The sequence below is a fragment of the Limulus polyphemus genome, unplaced genomic scaffold (genome assembly GCF_000517525.1).
Source record: "Limulus polyphemus unplaced genomic scaffold, Limulus_polyphemus-2.1.2 Scaffold2807, whole genome shotgun sequence".
Lineage (NCBI taxonomy): Eukaryota > Metazoa > Arthropoda > Merostomata > Xiphosura > Limulidae > Limulus > Limulus polyphemus.
In genome coordinates this window covers 66,845-88,960 of record NW_013668417.1, presented here as the reverse complement: position 1 = coordinate 88,960, position 22,116 = coordinate 66,845, and the positions used below count along the sequence as shown (strand labels likewise).

Below are 22,116 nucleotides of genomic sequence, written 5' to 3'. Positions count from 1 at the left end.
TTCCGGATATATCCGGAAGACTTTCATCTCTGATTATGTAATTGAAAAAATTAATATTTTCAAAATCTGTGTAGCTGACTTATGGAAAATCATTATTAAAACCAAACAACTTTTATGAAGTTTAAATTTGCAGGCCTGTGTTATTGATGACAGGTTAACAAAAGACTAGAATGGATCTGACAGTATTTAAAGCAGTTTTGCTGTCAATTGTATTCCCTAACATGACAGTTTTTAATTAGTTAATAATGTAAGAAAAAACAAACACTGTCACAAAACTGACTGAAACTAGAACTATTATTTTACTAAGTGAAAATACAGAACACTTTTCCACTGAAAATCAAAATTAATAATCTTAATTTAATGTTGAAACTAATAATCAAGATGAAAACATGTTCCACCACTTACAGGACAAAAAAATCCTGAAGGACAAGATGTGCAACTAGTGGAGCCATAAAGCAGAGTGTAAGTACCCAACTCACATGGATAGCACATGTGTTCTCCTTCGAGTTCTTTGTGATAACCTACAGATAGAAATACAATGTGCACAAATAGAAGTTACAAATAATATATTTTATAACATACTAAGATTATCACAAATAATCAAAATTAGAGTAGTCAAAAATATGTCACATATGTAATTACAATACATACTGCTGATATCATAATCATGCTCTAAAATACAAAGATTATTATCAACAGTCAAAATTACAGATGTTATATTAAAAAGATTTTGAATATAGTAAGTCATGTCACAACCACAGCTGTTGTAAAGTCAATTTAACTGCAAGTATCACAGCTTCATTCTAACATTGCTTAGAATTTTACAGGTAGTGTGATACCACTGAAAATTGATTGCTTTTGAAAAGGGTGTATAACATCCCTTTCCGAGTCAGAATATTCATAAACTCAGGTCATAAAGATGTATTCAGAGATTTAGAGCTTCCAAGATGGAGATATCCCTTGTACTTAGTGCCATTGAAAAACAAAGAAATATGGATCAATTTGGGGTACCAGGAACACCTAGAAAGAGACCTACAAGAAGTTGTACTCTAGCTGTGTTAAAGAAAGTGCAGTGTCTCCATGAACAAATCGGTCAGTGAAAAAAGCTAACCACTTGTCCCAATCAACATTATAAAATATACTGATGAAGGGCCCCCCTGTCTACAAAAGCAGTACAAATTACATATACATAAACTGCTTCCACTATATATCGAGGAAAACCAGACCAACTACAGTAAAATGTATGAATGGCATTTAGCTGGGGTAAAATGGCAGTACATGGTGACACTTGATGAAGCAAATATCTTTTTTTATAACTTGAATAAGTATTACGTCATTTTTTACCAATCAATGGATAAAAACAAATTTTCAAAAGCGGTACACAGCATTTTACAAAATGTTTTTTGAAGAAATTCGTGACTATTCTTAAATATTGTGGCAGGAGCAAGTTAGGAATCAGAAAAGCAGACATAAATACAAACTTTGTACATAAAGATAAGGCTTCCAGTAATATCTCCTGTTCAACATCATGTACCTCAGGCAGCTGGAGGATGAAACAAGTATTCACACTATTCCACATGATAACATATTTGTCATGTTACCTGGAAACTATTCTACTTGTATACTAGATGGATCACATGTAAAATAAACAGGTAGGATTGGTGTGCTTTGGATATGAAAGTCTTATGATGGAGCCTTTTTGCAATGGAAATGACACTGAAGAGCTATCGTCCAGATGTATGGCTGTCAGATAGAGCATGACTTGGTTTTGGACTGTAATGATGCAGGGAGGCTCCAAAACATTTTAATATAACATACTCAACACTCTATAGAGTACACAAAATGTTTGATACCTAATACTAAACATACTACTGGTGTTATGATTATGTTAAAATGTTAAGATTATCACTAGTAGTCAGGGGCGTACCTGTATTGTTTGGCACCCGGCGTGAACCCTTCCTTTGGCACCCCCCCATAAATAATTTTAAATTTAAATACACAGGAAAATACATTATGTTTGCAAGAAGATTTTTAAACAGTACAGTACTGTCATAAGCAAATCTGAAATAAGAAAATGTAGGACATTAAAAATTCCATGAACAGGTAATATCGCATTTTATTTTATACAAAAAACACAGAAAATCCAGTCTCAACACTAAGCCTATTATTCAAAAGTAAATAGAGAGGATTTACAGTCTCTGCTTTTGGGCCTTAATTTCTGCAAATTGATCAATGACCTCACCAAAATTCACCATTTATGTTCAATTAAAAGCCAGATTTGTCAATCTTGTCTGACTCAAGGTTGAGGGAAAGAAATTTTTTATCAATTTCAGTTCTTATAAACTTCTTTCACATGAAGCAATAGACACACAGACAGTGAAAAAGAATCTCAAACACAGTGACAAGCTTGGCAGAGATTCACAAAAATCCCATTTCAAAATGAACGCCAGAAACTGTAATGCTGTCCATTTTGGCAGCTTCCAAATGCCTCTGAATTCATCCAATTTCCACAATGATATCTTCATCAGAGAATTCATCAAAAATCTGTGTAGAATTTCGAATATACTTCCAAAGTTCTTCTTCTGTTCCAGCAACCAATGTGTTTGGCTGAATAACAGCAAAGATTGATAGCATTTGATCCATTGTCTTAGAACGAATCTCCAATTCTTGATTAAAGTGATCAAGATATTCAAACATAGCCCTTTTTACTTCCTCTGGCAATGTGAGACCAGTATCCTTTGCCATCTGACCTGGCATTCTTTTTTTGGAGCTTTACTCTCCCTTTTCTCTCCAGAGTGAATTAAGCACACAAAATCAATAGACAAAGCTTCATCAGCACGGATGATGATTTAGCTGCTGATACGTATCCAACATGGTGTATTTTGCATAAAACAATCAAACAAACCACAACAACAACAAAAAAAGGTTATACTCTTGGTTGAAAGTTGTTTATGAGAAAGCAGACCTAAAATGGCATTAATTAACTCCAGTGTTTTTACACTTGCCAAGACAATTGACGATGATTCTGACTCTGAACCTAAATTATCTGTTAATGACATTGAGCATGATTTGGCTGAAAAAAAAAAGTACACACCTAAAGTATTAAACTTTTCTGAAATCACATTTACTATGTAAAAAAAGATAAAATAATGGAATTTGCTTAAGAGGTTTATAAGGTAATACTTTATGATCTCGTATCTATTGTCTTGAAAAATAACATACAATAGTAATGCTTCACCTGGCTTGCATGACGTGCAGTTATATTTTCCTTCTTCCTTTGTTTCTTGACCTCCAGGACAAGGGTGACACAGTGTCATGCTGTCGTTTTTAAAATGACCTTTCCGACAGTTTTTACAATTTCTCTGGCCTAAATACCTACAAAACAAAAGTGTTTGACTGAAGAGTTTCATTTGAGTTTATTTACTGATTACAAGTACTTTTTACAAGTTACAGCTTTTACAATAAGGAAGAATATTTTTTAAACACATAAGACATTTCAATTGCTGGTGTTATTAACTTACATTAATGATGTACGTACATCAAGTATGTAGGTAAAGAAGGATTTTGTATTTTAAGCAACATAACCTCCAATTAGGAAAAATTGCTGCCATTCAGCAGTCGAGAAAGGAAGGAACTTTTTTGTTCAGGAAAAGACCTGGGTTTAACTCTTTCAGCACAGACTAAGTATCTGGGGCCAAACTCATAACCATTTTGTGCTTGTTATAGTTTTCATGCTGTAACTTTAAAATTTGTAGGAATATCTTCATGAAGTTTTGCAGATTATCAGTAAACATTACAAGGCTTTCATATGCAAAATACACAGGCTAGTAATGAACAGCTTAATTCAAAAAATAATAACACAGGCCTGTGTATTTAAACTTCATAAAAGTTGTTTTGGTTTTAATAACAGATTTTCCATTTGGCAAACCACAATAAGGCATTTTTCTCTTTGCATGTGACTATCCAAAATACGAAATAATTTTGATTTTAAGATTAAAAATACTTTTATGCATCAGAAAACTTTCAAATTGCACATGTGAAATCTTTATAACCTCCAGATAATTTAATTATTATAATTTATAAATACAGAAAACAGAATGCATCAGAAAACTTTCAAATTGCACATGTGAAATCTTTATAACCTCCAGATAATTTAATTATTATAATTTATAAATACAGACACACACACACATACATTGCATGCCTCAATTACCAGCTTGACGAATATTTGTTGTGTTGTTTAGAAACACTTTATAATTACGTGATTACTTTTTTGCTGGGATTAGTTAATCTTTAATGCAAAGTTTTATAGATATGAGATGAAGCAGTTGAGTTTGGGTAAAAAAAGAACTCAGACTGCACATCTAGAACTCTACAGCCTTTTCTCTAGGTGCAATGGTAAAGGATTATGTGTTCTGAATGTCAGACTGCTGTATGAGTGTTTTAATTTTATCATTCTTATAGACTGCCCAGAGATTTTGTGTTTTTATATATTTGGAATTAAATCATATTATTTTCAATATGTCAGGAACACCAGTCTATCACTTCAGTATACGGTTTATCCTGTCCAGAGTTTACAACTGTGTCATATATACTTTAGTAAATTGTATTGTTTTTAGTTTTGTAATACCGTGGAACAAATATGGATATAAGAGGTGTTGCAAAATAAATCAAACTTTTCCCTGAGATCATAACAAAGTAAAATAAGATTTTAATTCAATCAAAAAAGTAATTCCAAGTATCAATATTGCTTGATTAGGCCACCATTGTTCTCATGCACAAATTTTAATCGATTTGCAAAAGATTTCAGCAATGCAACAAACATGTCTGTTTTTTTGGCTGTTTCTGTGAGCACATCATTGAGAGCACGAATCAAGGTTTCACGTTTGTGTCTCTCGCATTCAGGCAAAGTTTCCAACATTTATTCTGTACATTGTTGAACAAAAGCTCTGTCATTTTTGGCACGATTTAAATCTGGAGAGTTTTCAGTCCACATTCCACCATTTTTTTCACGGACCACTTTTTCAAATTCAACAATTCTGAAACTTTTGAAGCGGTAATTGGATTTTTCAAATCTGCCATTGCAATGTGTCAATTGGAAGGCTTGAATCCTCGGAGCATGTCTGCAACTAGTTTCTGAGCCATCCCGAAAGCAGCACATGCAACACGAACCCGAGTTCTAGTGAGCACCATGATTCAAAAGTTTTGCAAAAAATGAAATTCGAAGACTCAATCACCAAATAGTACGTTGAAATGACGTTTTCTCATGAGTGATGATATTCGCGGTCCTACCGAGTTCATCATTACTTCGTGGAAAAAACTGTGTTTTATTTTGCAACAACCCTTATATACATTTTCTATTTGTAATAATTTACAACAAAAAAAGAAACAACTTGAGGCAGTAGAATGTCAGTTCAGTTAGTACATTTATATCACTGATGTAAGTATATACCCTGAACACTTATATCACTGATGTAAGTATATACCCTAACACTTATATCACTGATGTAAGTATATACCCTAACACTTATATCACTGATGTAAGTATATACCCTAACACTTATATCACTGATGTAAGTATATACCTTAACACTTATATCACTGATGTAAGTATATACCCTAACACTTATATCACTGATGTAAGTATATACCCTAAGTCTTCAAACCTATACATGGATCTTACATGAAAGTATTAGAGAAGATAAGAGCTTAAAAATACTCACATAGTTTCTGTTCCTGGAGGACACTTGATACACTCTGAAGATCCTCTTATTGGTTGGTAAAAGCCTATAAGAGACAAATTTAGTATCTAAATATTTTTTTCTCTAGTTTAGAACCAAAGAAATTATGAAAACTTGTAAAAGTACTTCTGAATGGCAAGCTAAAATAATAGTTGGTGAAGTTAAAACACTGAATGGAAACTAATTACCCAACCAGTTGAAAATGTAAAATTACTAAACCATCAAAACAATACAAAAACTACTGACAGAAATACCAATAACCTCACATCTGAAAAAAAACAAAAAAACTATAAATAATATGATGAACCCTTTCTCTAATGGGTTTATAACAAACTTCAATTTTTTTACAAAAACCTTAATTCAATAATTACTTTTTGTAAGTTATTGTTTTCGTGCTTTAAACAACCAACTGACAATTACATCACACAAAATTATGACAACTTTTCGTAAGCTTCATTTGATAATAGCATTGTGTCACATGTAACATCTTAAAATAGAAGTTACATTAGAAAAATTATAAAAAAATCTGCTTTACAGAAAGACTGGACTTTATGGTTCTCTTTCATAAACCTCTTTTTTTTTCTTAAAACAATTTATTAATACAAACCTCTGTTGACTAGTGAGTGGTTGATTTACTACTATGCAGCTAACATGAGACATAATCCTTGTCACTTTTCCTTCTCATAAAGAAATCTTATTTACACACAAGAAAATGTAATTATGCCTTAAGGTAAATTACTTTGTGAACCCAATCATTACTAGTTATTTTACACATCAACCCTCTGAAATAATATGACAGATAAACATTAGAGAATATTTTATAACAGCAGTTATTCTGTGAAAACCCTCTGAAATAATATGACAGATAAACATTAGAGAATATTTTATAACAGCAGTTATTCTGTGAAAACCCTCTGAAATAATGACAGATAAACATTAGAGAATATTTTATAACAGCAGTTATTCTGTGAAAACCCTCTGAAATAATATGACAGATAAACATTAGAGAATATTTTATAACAGTTATTCTGTGAAAACCCTCAGAAATAATATGACAGATAAACATTAGAGAATATTTTATAACAGCAGTTATTCTGTGAAAACCCTTTGAAATAATGACAGATAAATATTAAAGAATATTTTATAACAGCAGTTATTCTGTGAAAACCCTCTGAAATAATATGACAGATAAACATTAGAGAATATTTTATAACAGTGGTTATTCTGTGAAAACCCTCTGAAATGATGTGATAGATTAATATTAGAGATTGTATTGGACTAATACAATACCATGTGTAGCAGTTAAAAGGTTAGAGAAAAACAATCATAACCAACTGAAGAACAACAGAAAACTTGAAATTAAAGAAACTAGTCTTGAAACATTCATGTGTCCTCTTCAGTCTCATGGCAGAAAAAATGGAAGGAGAATCTTCAAAGGCTGTTTAGTCAAAAGCATGCCAAGTTTAAAACAACTCCAAGATCACTTTAGGTCAAACATCTCTCTGACCATCTGTGTCCTTAAGGGAATTTGAAGTTCCAAGAACACGTGAGTGTGTTATTGGCAATTTTTCCTGCTAGAAGACAATATAAGACTGAAAAGGACAAACAAATGTGTCAAAACTAATTTCTCTAAGTTCAATTCTTCTTATACTTCATTAACATAACAAATATTTAGGAACAACTAGAGACCTATTGGAACATCTCAACTGTCCCATCCTCTAAACTAAAACTGTTAAAAACAAATAAAAAAAAAACACCTCAAATCCAGCCCTTATCAGGCATATAGTTATCAAGCTTTCTCTTAAACTCACTTAAATTTACAGCCTCCACAACATCCTAAGGCCAACCACCCTGTTAGAAAAATAAAAATGTCTTATCTAAAGATGACTCTTACCCTGCCAAAATTTATATTTATGTCCTCTAGTCCTACTATTCTCACCATTAAGTATGAAAAAGATCATGCATCAACACTATCAATTCCCTTAACAATCTTAAACACCTCAAACAGATCCACTCACACTCTTCTTTTTTCAACAGAAAACAATTTCAGAGATCTTAACCTCTCCTCATATGACAATCCTTCCATCCCAGGCACCATTCTAGTAACCCTCCTCTGAACCCTTTCCAGGAACTCAATGTCCTTACTGAGGCTAAAAGCTCAAGACTAAACACAATGCACCAGATGTAGCCCATCCACTGACCTATACAATGAAATTATAACCTACTTAAACTTGTATTCAATATTTCTTTAGATACAACCTAAAATCCTATTTGCCTTACCACTAGTAACACCATACTGCTTAAATGGCTTAAGAGGCTGATCAATCACTACAAAAGATCCCTTTTCTTCATAACACTGTTAAGGTTATTCCCATCCAAATTATACTTATAATTCAATTTATAACTCACACACATTATTTTGTATTTATTATAATTAAAACCCATCTGCCATTTATTTGCCAAACTCACTCAATGATCTAAGTCCTTTTGTAAAGCAGTAGCATCCTCCTCACAGCCAGCAATATCTACAACCATAATATGATAAACAAATTTAAGTAATTTATTGACCATTTATTCATGTCATTGATATAAATCAAAAAGAGCAAAGGTCTTAAGACTGAGCCCTGAGGTACCCCACTTGTGACATTAATCCAGTTTGACTGAACTCCATTTATTACAACCCTCTGCTTTCTTCCATTCAACCACTCTTTTATCCAGTTAGCTAACTTATCCCCCACACCTATAGAGAGAGAATTTTCTTACAAACTTTTTATGTAGTACCTTGTCAAATGCTTTCTGAAAATCCAGATACATCAAATCTACCCCCCTTACATAAGCCGTAACCTTTCCAAAGAATGTCAAAATATTTGTAAGGTAAGATTTTTCCCTTAGTGAAACCATGCTGACTATCCAATAAAATTCTAAGCTTGGTTGAATTACTTTGCAAAGTATCTTTTACCAAAATTTCAAAAACTTTTCCCACAAATGATGTAAGACTAATAGGCCTACAATTACTGGGATAATTTTTATCACCTCCCTTAAAAAAAAAAGAAGCAGTAATATTATCCAAATTCCAACCCTCTGGCACCTGCCCACTATTCAAAAACTTACAAAAAAATAGTGCCTTCTGTCTCATATTGGCCATTTACTCTACTTTCAGAGGGTTTTCACAGAATAACTGTTATAAAATATTCTCTAATGTTTATCTGTCATATTATTTCACTCTTCACTTTTTACGTTTACCTTTTTAAGTTTACACAGCTTGTTTGCATTAATTTCCTGTTTCTCAATTTAAGCCCATACTCCTAGTCCACGCGTGGGGTGAAGGAGGATTGCTTAATCTTCGAGCACCCCTGATTAGTAATTATTTCTTTGTAAATAATTATTTTTAAATCCAAATAACTGCCAGAAATAAATAGAAATAGTAGCAAGTGGCTCACATATCCAATCTGTAACCTCCTTCAAAATCCTTGGGAAATATTATCTGCCCCACAAACTTTATTGTTCTTTGAACTTCCCAATATTTTCTTATCAAACTCAAAATTCATTCCATTAAGGTTAGTTTTTTTCACTAACTTTTTAATACTACTGATTATTTTATAACAATTCTGAATTGGTACATGTAACTGACTCATATTACTGATCATTTTATGAAAACCCACTGAACTGGTGTGAAAAACTCATATTAGTGATCATTTTATGAAAACCAACTGGATTGGTGTGAAAAACTCATCTTACTGTGCCTTATCTTACACTAACTATAACCTGTTATTTACACAATCGATCTTACTGTGCCTTATTTTACACTAACTATAACCTATTATTTACACAAGTGATCTTACTGTGTTACTTAAGTGCCTTATCTTACACTAACTATAACCTGTTATTTACACAAGCGATCTTACTGTGCCTTATTTTATACTAACTATAACCTGTTATTTACACAAGTGATCTTACTGTGCCTTATTTTACACTAACTATAACCTGTTATTTACACAAGTGATCTTACTGTGCCTTATCTTACACTAACTATAACCTGTTATTTACACAAGCGATCTTACTGTGCCTTATCTTACACTAACTATAACCTGTTATTTACACAATCGATCTTACTGTGCCTTATTTTACACTAACTATAACCTGTTATTTACACAAGTGATCTTACTGTGCCTTATCTTACACTAACTATAACCTGTTATTTATACAAGCGATCTTACTGTGCCTTATTTTATACTAACTATAACCTGTTATTTACACAAGTGATCTTACTGTGCCTTATCTTACACTAACTATAACCTGTTATTTACACAAGCGATCTTACTGTGCCTTATCTTACACTAACTATAACCTGTTATTTACACAAGCGATCTTACTGTGCCTTATCTTACACTAACTATAACCTGTTATTTACACAAGCAATCTTATTGTGCCTTATCTTACACTACACTACTCCTCGGTTCCACAGGTACAGAGGATTACAAAATGTTTTTTTATATGTAGTCATTAAAATATTCTTTAGGCCTTTCTGGTATATTCTTGTAGCTCTTCTGTTAGCTAAAATCAGTCTTTTCATCATACAGAAGTGTAACTGTAATAAAGATAAATATACCCTGTCAAACCACAAGTTGAGACAAAATTAGCCTGTTATTCTAATGTTTCATAAGAATCCTAGAATATACAAAAATATTTTGAAATTATTAATCCCAGAAATTATTTTTCTTGTTATTTGGACCCATTAACCCCCTAATTCTGAAAGGCATATTTCGCATGTTGTGGTATACATATATCAAGAGAATAACACAGACTGATATACCGGGAATACTATTAAAGTATCTTGATGAACATAGCTGACAACTGGTGTAGAATCTTTATGTTATTAACTTACCAACAGAACAGGGAACACAGGTTAATGACTCTGGAACAGAACTATACGATCCCGAGGAACATGGCCGATAACTGGTGTAGAATCTTTATGTTATTACCTTACCCACAGAACAGGGAACACATGTTAATGACCCTAAAACAGAAATATATGATCCTGAAGACCATAGCTGACAACTGGTGTAGAGTTTATATGTTATTACCTTACCCACAGAACAGGGAACACATGTTAATGACCCTAAAACAGAAATATATGATCCTGAAGACCATGGCTGACAACTGGTGTAGAATCTTTATGTTATTAACTTACCCACAGAACAGGGAACACATGTTAATGACCCTAAAACAGAAATATATGATCCTGAAGACCATGGCTGACAGTTGCTTTAGAAGCTTTATGTTATTAACTTACCCACAGAACAGGGAACACATGTTAATGACCCTAAAACAGAAATATATGGTCCTGAAGACTATGGCTGACAGTTGCTTTACAATCTTTATGTTATTAACTTACCAACAGAACAGGGAACACAGGTTAATGACCCTGGAAGAGAACTATACGATCCCGAGGAACATGGCTGACAGCTTGTGCAACCAGTAGTGCTGCTTAACAAAGAAACAAAATTGCATGGAATACATTTCATCTGAATTTCTTGTACTATAAACTGAGAAAAACCTCATACATGTTAACCTCTTCATCAAATCCACTATTATATATTTTTAATACATATGTTATTGGAAATCACCTGTTTTTGTTCATCAGTTCATACTAGAGAAAATACAACTTTAATTTTTTACTTAAGCGTAGATATGTTTTTTTTTCAAATCCAATCAAATAACAAACACAAGTTGGTGATAAGGATCGTTTTTAAAATTCACAAGTTTTTATGCTTGACAGTAATTGATGAAAATTAGCTGAAAACTGAGAATTAGTAGGTCCATAAATTTTATCAATGTTTTACACAAGTATCAAAATATAAACAAAACTGAAATAAATTAAATACACAGAACTATGTTATAACTATGGAAAAGACATTGTACAGTAGTATTTGAAAGGTTAAGAATTCATAGCAATACTAATTATACCATTAAAATATTTTTTCACAGAAAATAAATAGTCTTTTGAATGCTATTCTCAAGAATCAAGCAATTTGATGCAGTATTGTTTTTCTGGATTGCACATACCCAAGATAGCATGTTAGACACATGATGGTAAAGTGTTGTACAGATTTTTTCAACTGCTATGCAAAGTTTTCGAAGCAAATTATCCTCTGTACTAAAAACAGTAGTATAAAAAAACAACTGTTCACAACGCATACAAAGGGTAGGACAAATAACATAACTGATTTATGCATATCCCATAATAATTACTTATGAAAATACTTTTGTGTATATTGCTGAAAACATTATTATTTTCTACTTAATTACAGAAACTGTTGTACAAAGTATAACCAAAGTTAACTTTTTCTTTCAATGAAAATATATTTCCGATAGGTACTTACCTTCAGAAGCTTATACAAGGCTATCTCGATCTTCTTCTGCCCTCTAAGCATATATATAACACGGTCCACATGCTCTAGCTACCGTGTTTATGTTGTCATATGATACATTATGTTAGAATTTTTTTTTTATCCTCAACATCCTAATGCCAAGGATGAGTTATGGAACCTCATCTGTCTGGTTGAGGGGATAAAAAGGATGTGCACAGAATTAGGTATGTATGTTCACAATTGGCATTAGGATGTTGACCTCAACCGGACAGATGAGGGGATAAAAAGGATGTGCACAGAATTAGGTATGTATGTTCACAAACCCGTATCAGATTAAGTTCCTACTTCAAGGGCAAAGAGCACACCTGTTCCAGAAGTAGTGCTGTACCCCACAAGTGTGCTTAATTTTCATCTCATACCATACCTGTTCATTCTGGGTGGTCACAAAGTGGGATTCTAGCTTTGTGTGAGAGGATGTAAGACTGTGCCAGAAGTTAACATTTTTCTTACACTGAAAGTGTATTTCTGACAGGTTCTTACCACCCTTCTTCCCACCTGCCAGTGTTTTTATTTTGTAGCCTGCCAAATCTTGAAAGTGAGGATTGAGCAGGAATAGCAGAGGGAGCTGGTTGCACCAATATAGGTGGTGCAATACTAGTAGTCAATTGATACGTACATGTTCAGAAATGGCAGGAAATTGATGGGGTATATAGACTGGTGCACGGATTTTGAAACTTTTTTAGCAATGCTCAAAAGACAGAAGAAGATCGACATAGCTTTGTGTGAGAGGGTTAAAACTGCATCGTAAGTAATGCTCCAAATGTGATTTCTCATTTATTGTCAATCTGAAGTGTACAAGAATGAAATGACCTGATTGCCATACAACATTACACTTTCATAGGTGTTCAACAGTCTAGTAGTCTAAGAACATCACCAGAAACATTACAGACCTGTAGGTGGATGATGTTAATGTTTCCAAATATGGGGTAGTACTTTTGCTAATCTTGAATGCTGTACAACAATTAGATGTTTGTTTGTTTGGAATTCAGCACAAAGCTACACAATGGGTTATCTGTGCATCACTAGATGAGCAACATTTAAGGTTTGTTTGTTTGGAATTTCGTGCAACCAGGTAAAAACATTATAATGCTCCCACAGCAGAAAGAGCTAGCATGTTTTGTGGGACAGAGAATCAAAACCCGCGACCCTCAGATTGCCATGCCGGGCCAACATTTAAGAAGATTTACAAAAACATAAAAAACAATTGAATGAGAAAGCCAGCCTGTTTACTTCAATCATAAAAGCTCACAATAATAATAATAAAAAATGATCAAAGTATCTCTTTCTGTTCATTCAGTTTTCTAACTTATGTTATTTATTCTGACAAAATAATTAAAGTACAATGAACATGTATGAGTGAGGTGAAGTGTGTCTATCAACGTGATATACCTGGCAGAAAAAACAAAAACATTATGAATACAGAACTACAAACTATATATTAAACAATTTTTTCAGGTACTCACTTGCAAAAGGTGCCTGCATGACACAGATTACAGGTGGTTGCTCTTGATTTGTTCTGGAACTGGCCAGGAGGACAATCCATGCAATATTCTGTTCCAGGACACTGGCCATTAGATGGACAGCATAGACAAAGATCTGAGGCTATAAACAGGAGGTAAAAAGTGGTTATAACAAACCCCCTGCAAGTTTAGAAATCTAAATCATTTAAATTAATTAACTAAAAGAAAATATATATTTGGTTTGGTTTATTTTGAATTTTGCACAAAGCTACAAGAAGTGACAGACTAGACGGAATTCAGCTAGTCATTACCACCCATCACCAACTCTTGGGCTACTCTTTTACCAATGAATAATAGGACTGAACATCACATTATAATGCCCTCACAGCTGAAAGAGTGAGCATGTTTAGTGAGATGAAGATTCAGACCCATGACCAGTAGATTGCAATTCAAGTGCCCTAACTACCTGGCCATGCCAGGCCAAATATAAATTTAATGAGGTGTAAAACACCATGGGGTGATTATGAAGTATTAAATTTAGACATTGTAAATTAACAAATCTACAAATTTTCTTTGAGATTTAGACTAAGCACTAAATATACTATACATAATGTATGTCTGGATGTATTGATTTATCACCTTTTAATGTTAATTAGGTTAAAACAGCCCATTTTCAAGATAATAAAAACAAAAGGAACAGTGACTCAATAATAATAATAATACAAACATGAAGTGCTTTACCCTAATTAATTAATATTTTTGGGCCAGTTATAATACCATTCCTTTTGTTCTTGTCATATTTTAAAAAGAAATTAAACTTTCTACTGATGAATATTTGTGGAAACCAAGTCTCACATACTCAGACTTTGGAAAGTTCCTGCTGGACAGTCTATACATTTCTCCACAAGATATTTGGGACAGAAAGTCTGATTATCACCAACAGTTCTTCCACAAAAAGTACCTAACAAAAGTAATAACTTGACCACGATGACATACCCTGAAATAAACAAACAGACAATTTTTAACTGAAAACCTCTTTCATCTCTATGTTAGAATTATTAATATCTTCTGATCAAAGCAAGGTACCTACATTGATTAGGACTAAAAATTAAAAGTATAGTAATATTTCATTTACAAATATTTCCTGAGCACAGCCTAATCCTGGAGAATCATAAAAGCTGAAAGGATACCTCTACATCAAAATAAACATCGGGGTTTCAAGATCAGGAAACATTTGATCATCCACTTTGATCATCAATTGACATGGTCACATAACAATTTATAGATCTCCTTTTCAAACTAAAATGTTACAATGTTAAAAACTAGTATAATGTAGTCGTTACCATCTACATACAATACAGAAATGTACAAATGTTCAGAACTTCTAAATGTTCAGAATTCCAAGGGTTAAAATAACTTTTGTTTACAGTAACACAAAAGAACTAAGATTGAGTTGAAATATTTTGTATGATTAAGTCCTAATTTCTCAAGTGTAATAAATGTATGAAATTACATCTCTCATATTTTCTCACAATGCACAGACTAAAAAAAACCCAAGGTTAAAGGTAATAAGAATAACAAGTAAATTGGTTGAATAAGCAGATGATATCAATACTGGGTATTTCAAACTGTACTAAAGTTACTGAAGATTTGAAGAGATTTAGACTATTTATTAAAAGTCTTGAATCTTGTGGCTGAACAGATGGTTAAACAAATTATTACTGCAAATTTTTGAAAAGTTTGTTAGTTTAAACCAATTTAGTCATATTGATTATTAAAGTTATAATGTTAGTCAAATAACTTCTTAAAGTAAAATCTTGGGTAAAAGTAGACATGAAAAAACAAGCAGGGTGACTAAGAAAGACATGAAATGAGGTTTGTATTTTAGAAAATGTATAATACCAAACTATGTCAAAGCTCAAAACTTCTACCTTAAGTGGTGTATAATGCAGATAGAATTGATATCTTGTGTCTGAGGCCCACACGAGTCCATCAAGAGTTGCTAGCCCCCCTTCTAAAAATAATTATATAAAGTTGTAACAAAAGCTACTATAAAACCTAGAACGACAGAATCAAATTTTCAATCATTAACAGCAGGTGGTATGGGGTCATACTGACCCCACGTTGGTGTTTTATTATTTGCATCCTCATCGTTTGAAACAGATATGATCTTCTCTAACACGTGGGTGTCAATAGATATTTTGTCTATTGAAATAATGATGATGTGAAAAGCATCTTCCAAATTGATTATGGAAAAATTGTATTTGATTAAAATTTTACACAGTTTTTCACTTGTGAAGAAAACAATACAAACCTGTTCATTTCATTGAAATAAGAATGTTTTTTAAAAATTCTATAATTTTTGAAGTGAAAGCTGTTTAAGAAAAGCTTAGTGCTGAATAAAGAGCTGACAGAAGTTTTACCTCATCTTGAAAAGTTACAAACCATTGAGGAAATTTCTGATAAATAGATAATTGCTATTGTGATCACAATTTCTATATAGAGTGAAGAAAGACTCAGAGAACATAAGCCTATTATTTTGACTTATTTCTAGCAAAATGACATTATCTATTATCAGTATTTAATTAAGGTGCAGAAAAGTTATTAAAGAAGGTTACTGGGGCACATTTAACTAAAAATGTGTTTACTTGTGCTACATTTCAGGCCTGTACCTTTCATTAGGCTTAAAAACAGTGCACACACACTACATTCTTCTACAGTGTTTGTACTTTCTTTACGCTGTTTTTAAAGCTTGATGATTATTTTTGTAAGTTGTGACACTACTCGATAAACCCGAACAACCTAGAATTAATTGAAATTAATAATGAGAACTCAAAATAAAAGTATTTCAATTACTTGAATATTTGAAATTATTGAAAACAACAATAAGTGGAAATATGAATTTTAATTATTTTTCTTCATGATATTTATTGATTTCATCATTATTTCAATTAATCAATTAGTCAAAGCTCACAGGTAACCGATTAGTTGCCCAGCTCTAATACTATCATCATAAATATAAAACATTACCAGTGCTAGGATGGAGAAGTTAAACAGTATTGTTAACACAATAATACCACATTATCTGAATAGATGTTCTAGTTTTGGCCTGGTTAAAGTGCTTAACCTGCAATCTATAAATCATGGGATTGAAACCTGTGCTTGGTCTTTTAGCCATGGGGGTGTTATAACATAACAATCAATTCCACTATTCATCGATAAAAATTAGTTCAAAATATGGTGGTGGTGCTGCCAGCCAGTTGTCTTCCCTGTAGTTAGCGGTTCAAAATTACAGACAGTGGCAGAAAGTCTTAGTACCTTTATCATAAACAAACTTTCTAGTTGTTGTTTTTATACATTATTCGAAAGCGCCTCAGTTTTGGATCTTATTTTAAGTCTATTACACTTTATATGTGATCCTTTGTGCTAACTCTTTTATCAAAATTGATAAGTGAATAAATATTTCTTTGTTTCAAAGCTTTCAACAGTGCATGAGCTTAATGTATAACTTTATATATATTGAGTATCTATTATATATAAAGTTATACATTAAGCTCATGCATAACTTTATATATATTGAGTATCTATTATATCACTTTCCATGTGCTTGGTGTTTGGGCATATTGGCAGTAGGCACTGTAGGCAATGCATTACTGTTTGCATGCACTTTTGAATTTGAACATGGGGGGCAATGAATGAAGAAGGACTGGAACAGGGTCAAAAGAAAAGGGGAGGAAAAGATGGAACCATAGAAAAAAAGTCAACAGGAAGGTGATAAGGTTGCCCTGGTTGAACTACCAGATAAATAATGCAAAAAGGTGGGCAACAGTAGGATGGGCTGGTGGGTGAAATTGGTGGATGGATCAGCAGTGAGAGAGACACCATTTTTGTTGACAGTAAGAGTAGAAGTGCAACACGAATAGGATAAAAGAAGTGTTATATGAATAGAGTTGTTTAAACATTGTGGCGGAATGCTAGAAGTTCTTTAAATACCTATAGAATGATAGGTTTCTGTTTTGTGAGTGTAAAACACTTAAATACACCAGTTCAAAGTGTTATTTGGTTGGAGAAACTTGAATGATGAATAAAGGATCAGGAAAATTCCATATATGAAGATGAAGAACAACACTCTGGGTAAAAAAGATACGTATGAGGTTGTAACAAGAGTGACTGGAACTGAATCAGAAATGTCCCAAATGCCAGTCAGCAAAAAAGAGGAAACCAAGACTGAGCCAGCCAAAAGAGGGCTATCAATTGGATCTGATAAAGAGTGTCACAAATCAAAATCAAAAAGGTGGGGAAGGTGAAGAGTAGGATAAATATACAGAAAGAGATGATACCAGTTCTGTATGAGGGCAACCACAGAAAGAGACCTTTTTAGAGGAGATGAGGAGGAGACAGTTATCCATGTAATAATGGAAACAAAATCTAAAATTGTGGACATGATGAGTAAATGCTCTGATGACTCATGGATACATAAGGAGCTGAAAGGGAAAACTCAAAACTGATATACCTGATTCTGGTAAACAAATAAAAATAATAAAATCAGGAAGACTGCAATCATAATATGTAGAAAGATGTCCAAGACATCAACCTTGGTCATCCATAATCCAAGGTAAAGGGACTTGCAGAGAAGAAGAAACACTTCCATCTTGAACTGAGAAACCAATAGATAATGGTTGAGAGAAAAAAGGTTGATGATGGGACCCCAGTCTTTGGGAGATAACAAAAAGACAAGAATAAAACCCTGATGAGGTGCAAATGACCCTCTTGATAACTCTCTCATCCAAAAGATCCAATACCACAGCTAAGATATGGAAGACAATGATCAGGAGGAGGAAGAAAAGTAACGGGAAAAGGAAACAGACGAGGAGGAATAGACGAGAAGTGAAGAAAACTTGTTTGTAAAAACTTGAATGACCCACCAATTAGCTGCAAATTGGGTCCAGAAGACTATAAATAGAAATAGATGTGCTCCACAAAGCCTGTGTTGACTGGGTGCAAAGGAAGGTAGTCACCAATGGAACATGCAATGGCCAATTCAACAGGAAGAGGGTTTGGTTTGGTTTGTTTTGGAATTTCGCGCAAAGCTACACGAGGGCTATCTGCGCTAGCTGTCCCTAATTTAGCAGTGTAAGACTAGAGGGAAGGCAGCTAGTCATCACCACCCATCACCAACTCTTGGGCTACTGTTCAGGAAGAGGGATAGGGAGAAGAATGATTAGGTTCAAAAAGAGAGGAATGTACTTTGATGTAGGGACAACAAGATACAGCAATAAAAACATTCAAAGAACCCATGACACACTGAACAATAGCAGAAACATTTTCCACAGTTAATGAGACTCTAGTGGCCACAGACAAAATAGGGGCAGTGTTAGCAACATCACCAGAGCCATGAGAGGAGGTAGTAGTCACCATCACTTGTGAATTTATTTTTGTTAAAACAATTCTCCAGATCAAATTATTCATTTACTCAGTAATAGAAAGGCAATGTAGTTTCAAAGTGAATTTTAAACCAAATAAAATGAAAGGAACAAAAGTTAATGCTGGAATCAAGGTAACACAAGTCTCATTAAATTTAACAAAATTTAAACTTTGATAAGCACATCCATTCACAACAGTGCTGAGGAAATCAAAGAAATCAATTTTGAGCATAGGTATTTATAGAGATCTACTGTGCATGGAGGATGTTACACACTCTTTTTGTTGGAGGGCTATTGTTGCATGATGATGACATCATGCACTAGCACAGTTCACATAAAAACATGTGCCTTAGTGGCAGATAGCTCAAGGCTAGTGGACTATTCAAAACCTCAAAGGCAGATGTACAAGGAATAGTTAGTGTGCAAATCTCAAGGCAGATGTGCAAGGAATAGTTACAGTGTGCAGACTTCAAGGCAGATGTGCAAGGAATAGCTACAGTGTGCAGACCTCAAGGCAGATGTGCAAGGAATAGTTACAGTGTGCAAAGAGGTAAGAAGACCATTTTGGAAAAAACAATTTTAATAATCAACAGAAAAATCCAGCAATTATCATATTGATACTGGTAATTTATGTTTGGAGATTTTAAATTATGAATGAATAACTTGATTGATTTATGGTCACATTTATAAAATCAGTTAAACTAATACAAACTGAAGTTGTGTTAAAAAATTTCATAACATACCACAACAAATACCGTATTTTTCGGTGTATAAGACACAAATTTTTACCCCAAAATTTGGTGTCAAAATCTGCTTGCGTCCTATACATCGAAGGTATGAATAATATATATGTACATATACGATATACACAAACCATGTGTAAATATATTTAAATAGGCATGCATAATTTAGTTCAATTGAATGTGTTATTTATAACAATAGTAGTTTTTTTCTTTTAAAAATATAACTATTTATAATGCTCCCTAAATAATAAAAAATAAATTATAGTAATAGATGAGAGTGAAAAAGCTTGTAAATACACGAAAATCCCTGTTTAATGTGGAGCAGAATAAGGCCGTTTCAGGCCTAACTTTAACAAATACAAAATCGTTTTTGAGTGCTTGCCTTGGATTCAAATGAGCTCTTTTGTGTTTAGAACAATATATACTATCTTTCAAATGCAACTGTAGCTTTTTTTTTCCAAAACTTTGTCTTCAAAATAAGGGTACGTCTTATATTCTGAAAAATATGGTAGGTTTGAAAATTGATTGTAAAATACTATATGGTGATTTTTGTTGAATCTGCTATAGATTATTAAATTTTGCTGTTTTCTGTTTTTCCCCTCTTCATAAAACAGAATAAAATCTTTATTTTTTTATTTACCAAAATTTCAAATTTTGAAAAGAAAACTGAATTTTCACTCCTGCTAGCATTTCTCGATATATAACCAACATGTTAATTAAAAATTTATTTCAGTATCATTTTATTTTTCAAATAATCTTATTGATCTTTTAATAAGATACACATCAATAATTTTGTTCTCTTCACTTCCCTTAAGTTGTTTTCTGTAATGAAATCAATCAGCGACATTTTTGTAATTTATAAAATTTTCCATTTCTGTATTTTGGAATTGACTAAGATAATAAAACACTACTACAGACATCCCACTATTTTAATAGTAAACTAAAATTCCCAGATGGATTAAAACTCCTTAATAACAACAAAATTTTCACCGTACATTAATTTTTGTGGTCAGGAAAAATAGCTTTTATGTAGTGATTAACAGTGTTAAATCTGTTGTTTTAGTACAAATGTCTTTTCCTTGGGAACTGTGACTTTTTAAGATGAGCCATTGCTAACAAGAAAAGGATATGTACTAGGGTTCAATGATTAACAACATTATTTGGAATAAGTGGCATAAAACGATTTACGATACTATCTGGGCAATATAATACACTTACACTTTTTGATCAGAAATATTACCGTTCAACGTTTAGAAAAAAACGTTTATGTTTAAGTCCTTTGAAAAATATAGTTGAAAAAAAAGAAAATAATGTGAAATGATTTTCTTTATACTAATGTTGGTAATTTTATTATAGTAATTTACTTTTTAATCTCCATTGACTTATGAGCTAATTTCATATCTGAAAATTCTGGAAACAGATTAAATATAATGTAATGATCAACTGCATACTACAAATTTATGTTATTAATAGAGTAGCTACGTTAAAGATGAAATTACAACTCTTTTAGAAAGTACTTAGCAGGTCATACATGCTATGAAGTTCAAAAAACCCTTGAGATTTGTAAATTAGCCAATATTCAATAAACATGGTCAAAACTAATGCATGAATTTAGAACTAGAACAAAAATTGCAAGCTGGATAATGAAAGAAACGTTTTCTCAGAAATAGTACCTTCTCATAGACTTCATGCAGCCAACTCATTCAAAAATTGGGGTGGGTGGGTGAAAAATGATTAACTAAATGCAGGAAAATTTATGTATTTCGCCACAATTATTTCATTAATATAAAAATCAATTTACTATGTCATAATTTAACTATTTATGACTACCAGTACCACAGCCATGTAATAAATTTCAATTAAAGTTAAACTTAAGTTAAAACTTAAAGAAAACACAAAATGCTCCTCGGCTGTTATCATTACTTATTGTCTGGTCCACAGTTCACTGGTCAAAGGTTAGACCACCATGGAATACTGTAGTATTAATTTAGACTAAACAATGGTAGACCTAGGCCTAAACAAAAATTACCCGCAGTATGCAGTAAACACTTAGGACAATGACATGTTGACAGTGACACATAAGTTAACAATAACCTACGGATCAGAATCTCACCTCGTGGATTAGAATTTAGTCGAGTCATCAGTGATTTGTTTGAGATTTCTAGATAAACAGAATATATTTTTAAATAATGAATACAAGCATTGCAAAATATCTGATTAAAACAAATATTTCAACAATTTGAAAAACACGTCCATCACCACTGACTCTCAAGTAATGCCCATTAGATCATCTCTCCGATTTAACACTTCTTATGCTT

General features: G+C 32.7%; 1 protein-coding gene across 1 annotated transcript in view; it reads right to left on the bottom strand.

The window, feature by feature from the left end:
- The window catches only part of LOC106467944 (signal peptide, CUB and EGF-like domain-containing protein 1), a 34,261-nt gene extending 12,188 nt beyond the window's left edge, over nucleotides 1-22,073 (bottom strand). The window contains exons 1-7 of the mRNA XM_022396174.1: nucleotides 21,912-22,073; nucleotides 14,492-14,629; nucleotides 13,636-13,774; nucleotides 11,137-11,225; nucleotides 5,724-5,787; nucleotides 3,239-3,375; nucleotides 406-521 (exon numbers count right to left, since the gene is read on the bottom strand). Of these exons, the coding sequence (XP_022251882.1) occupies nucleotides 406-521; nucleotides 3,239-3,375; nucleotides 5,724-5,787; nucleotides 11,137-11,225; nucleotides 13,636-13,774; nucleotides 14,492-14,629; nucleotides 21,912-21,939 (711 nt within the window). The 5' untranslated portion in view covers nucleotides 21,940-22,073. The remainder of the gene's footprint in view (nucleotides 1-405; nucleotides 522-3,238; nucleotides 3,376-5,723; nucleotides 5,788-11,136; nucleotides 11,226-13,635; nucleotides 13,775-14,491; nucleotides 14,630-21,911) is intronic.
- Nucleotides 22,074-22,116: the final 43 nt, after the last annotated feature.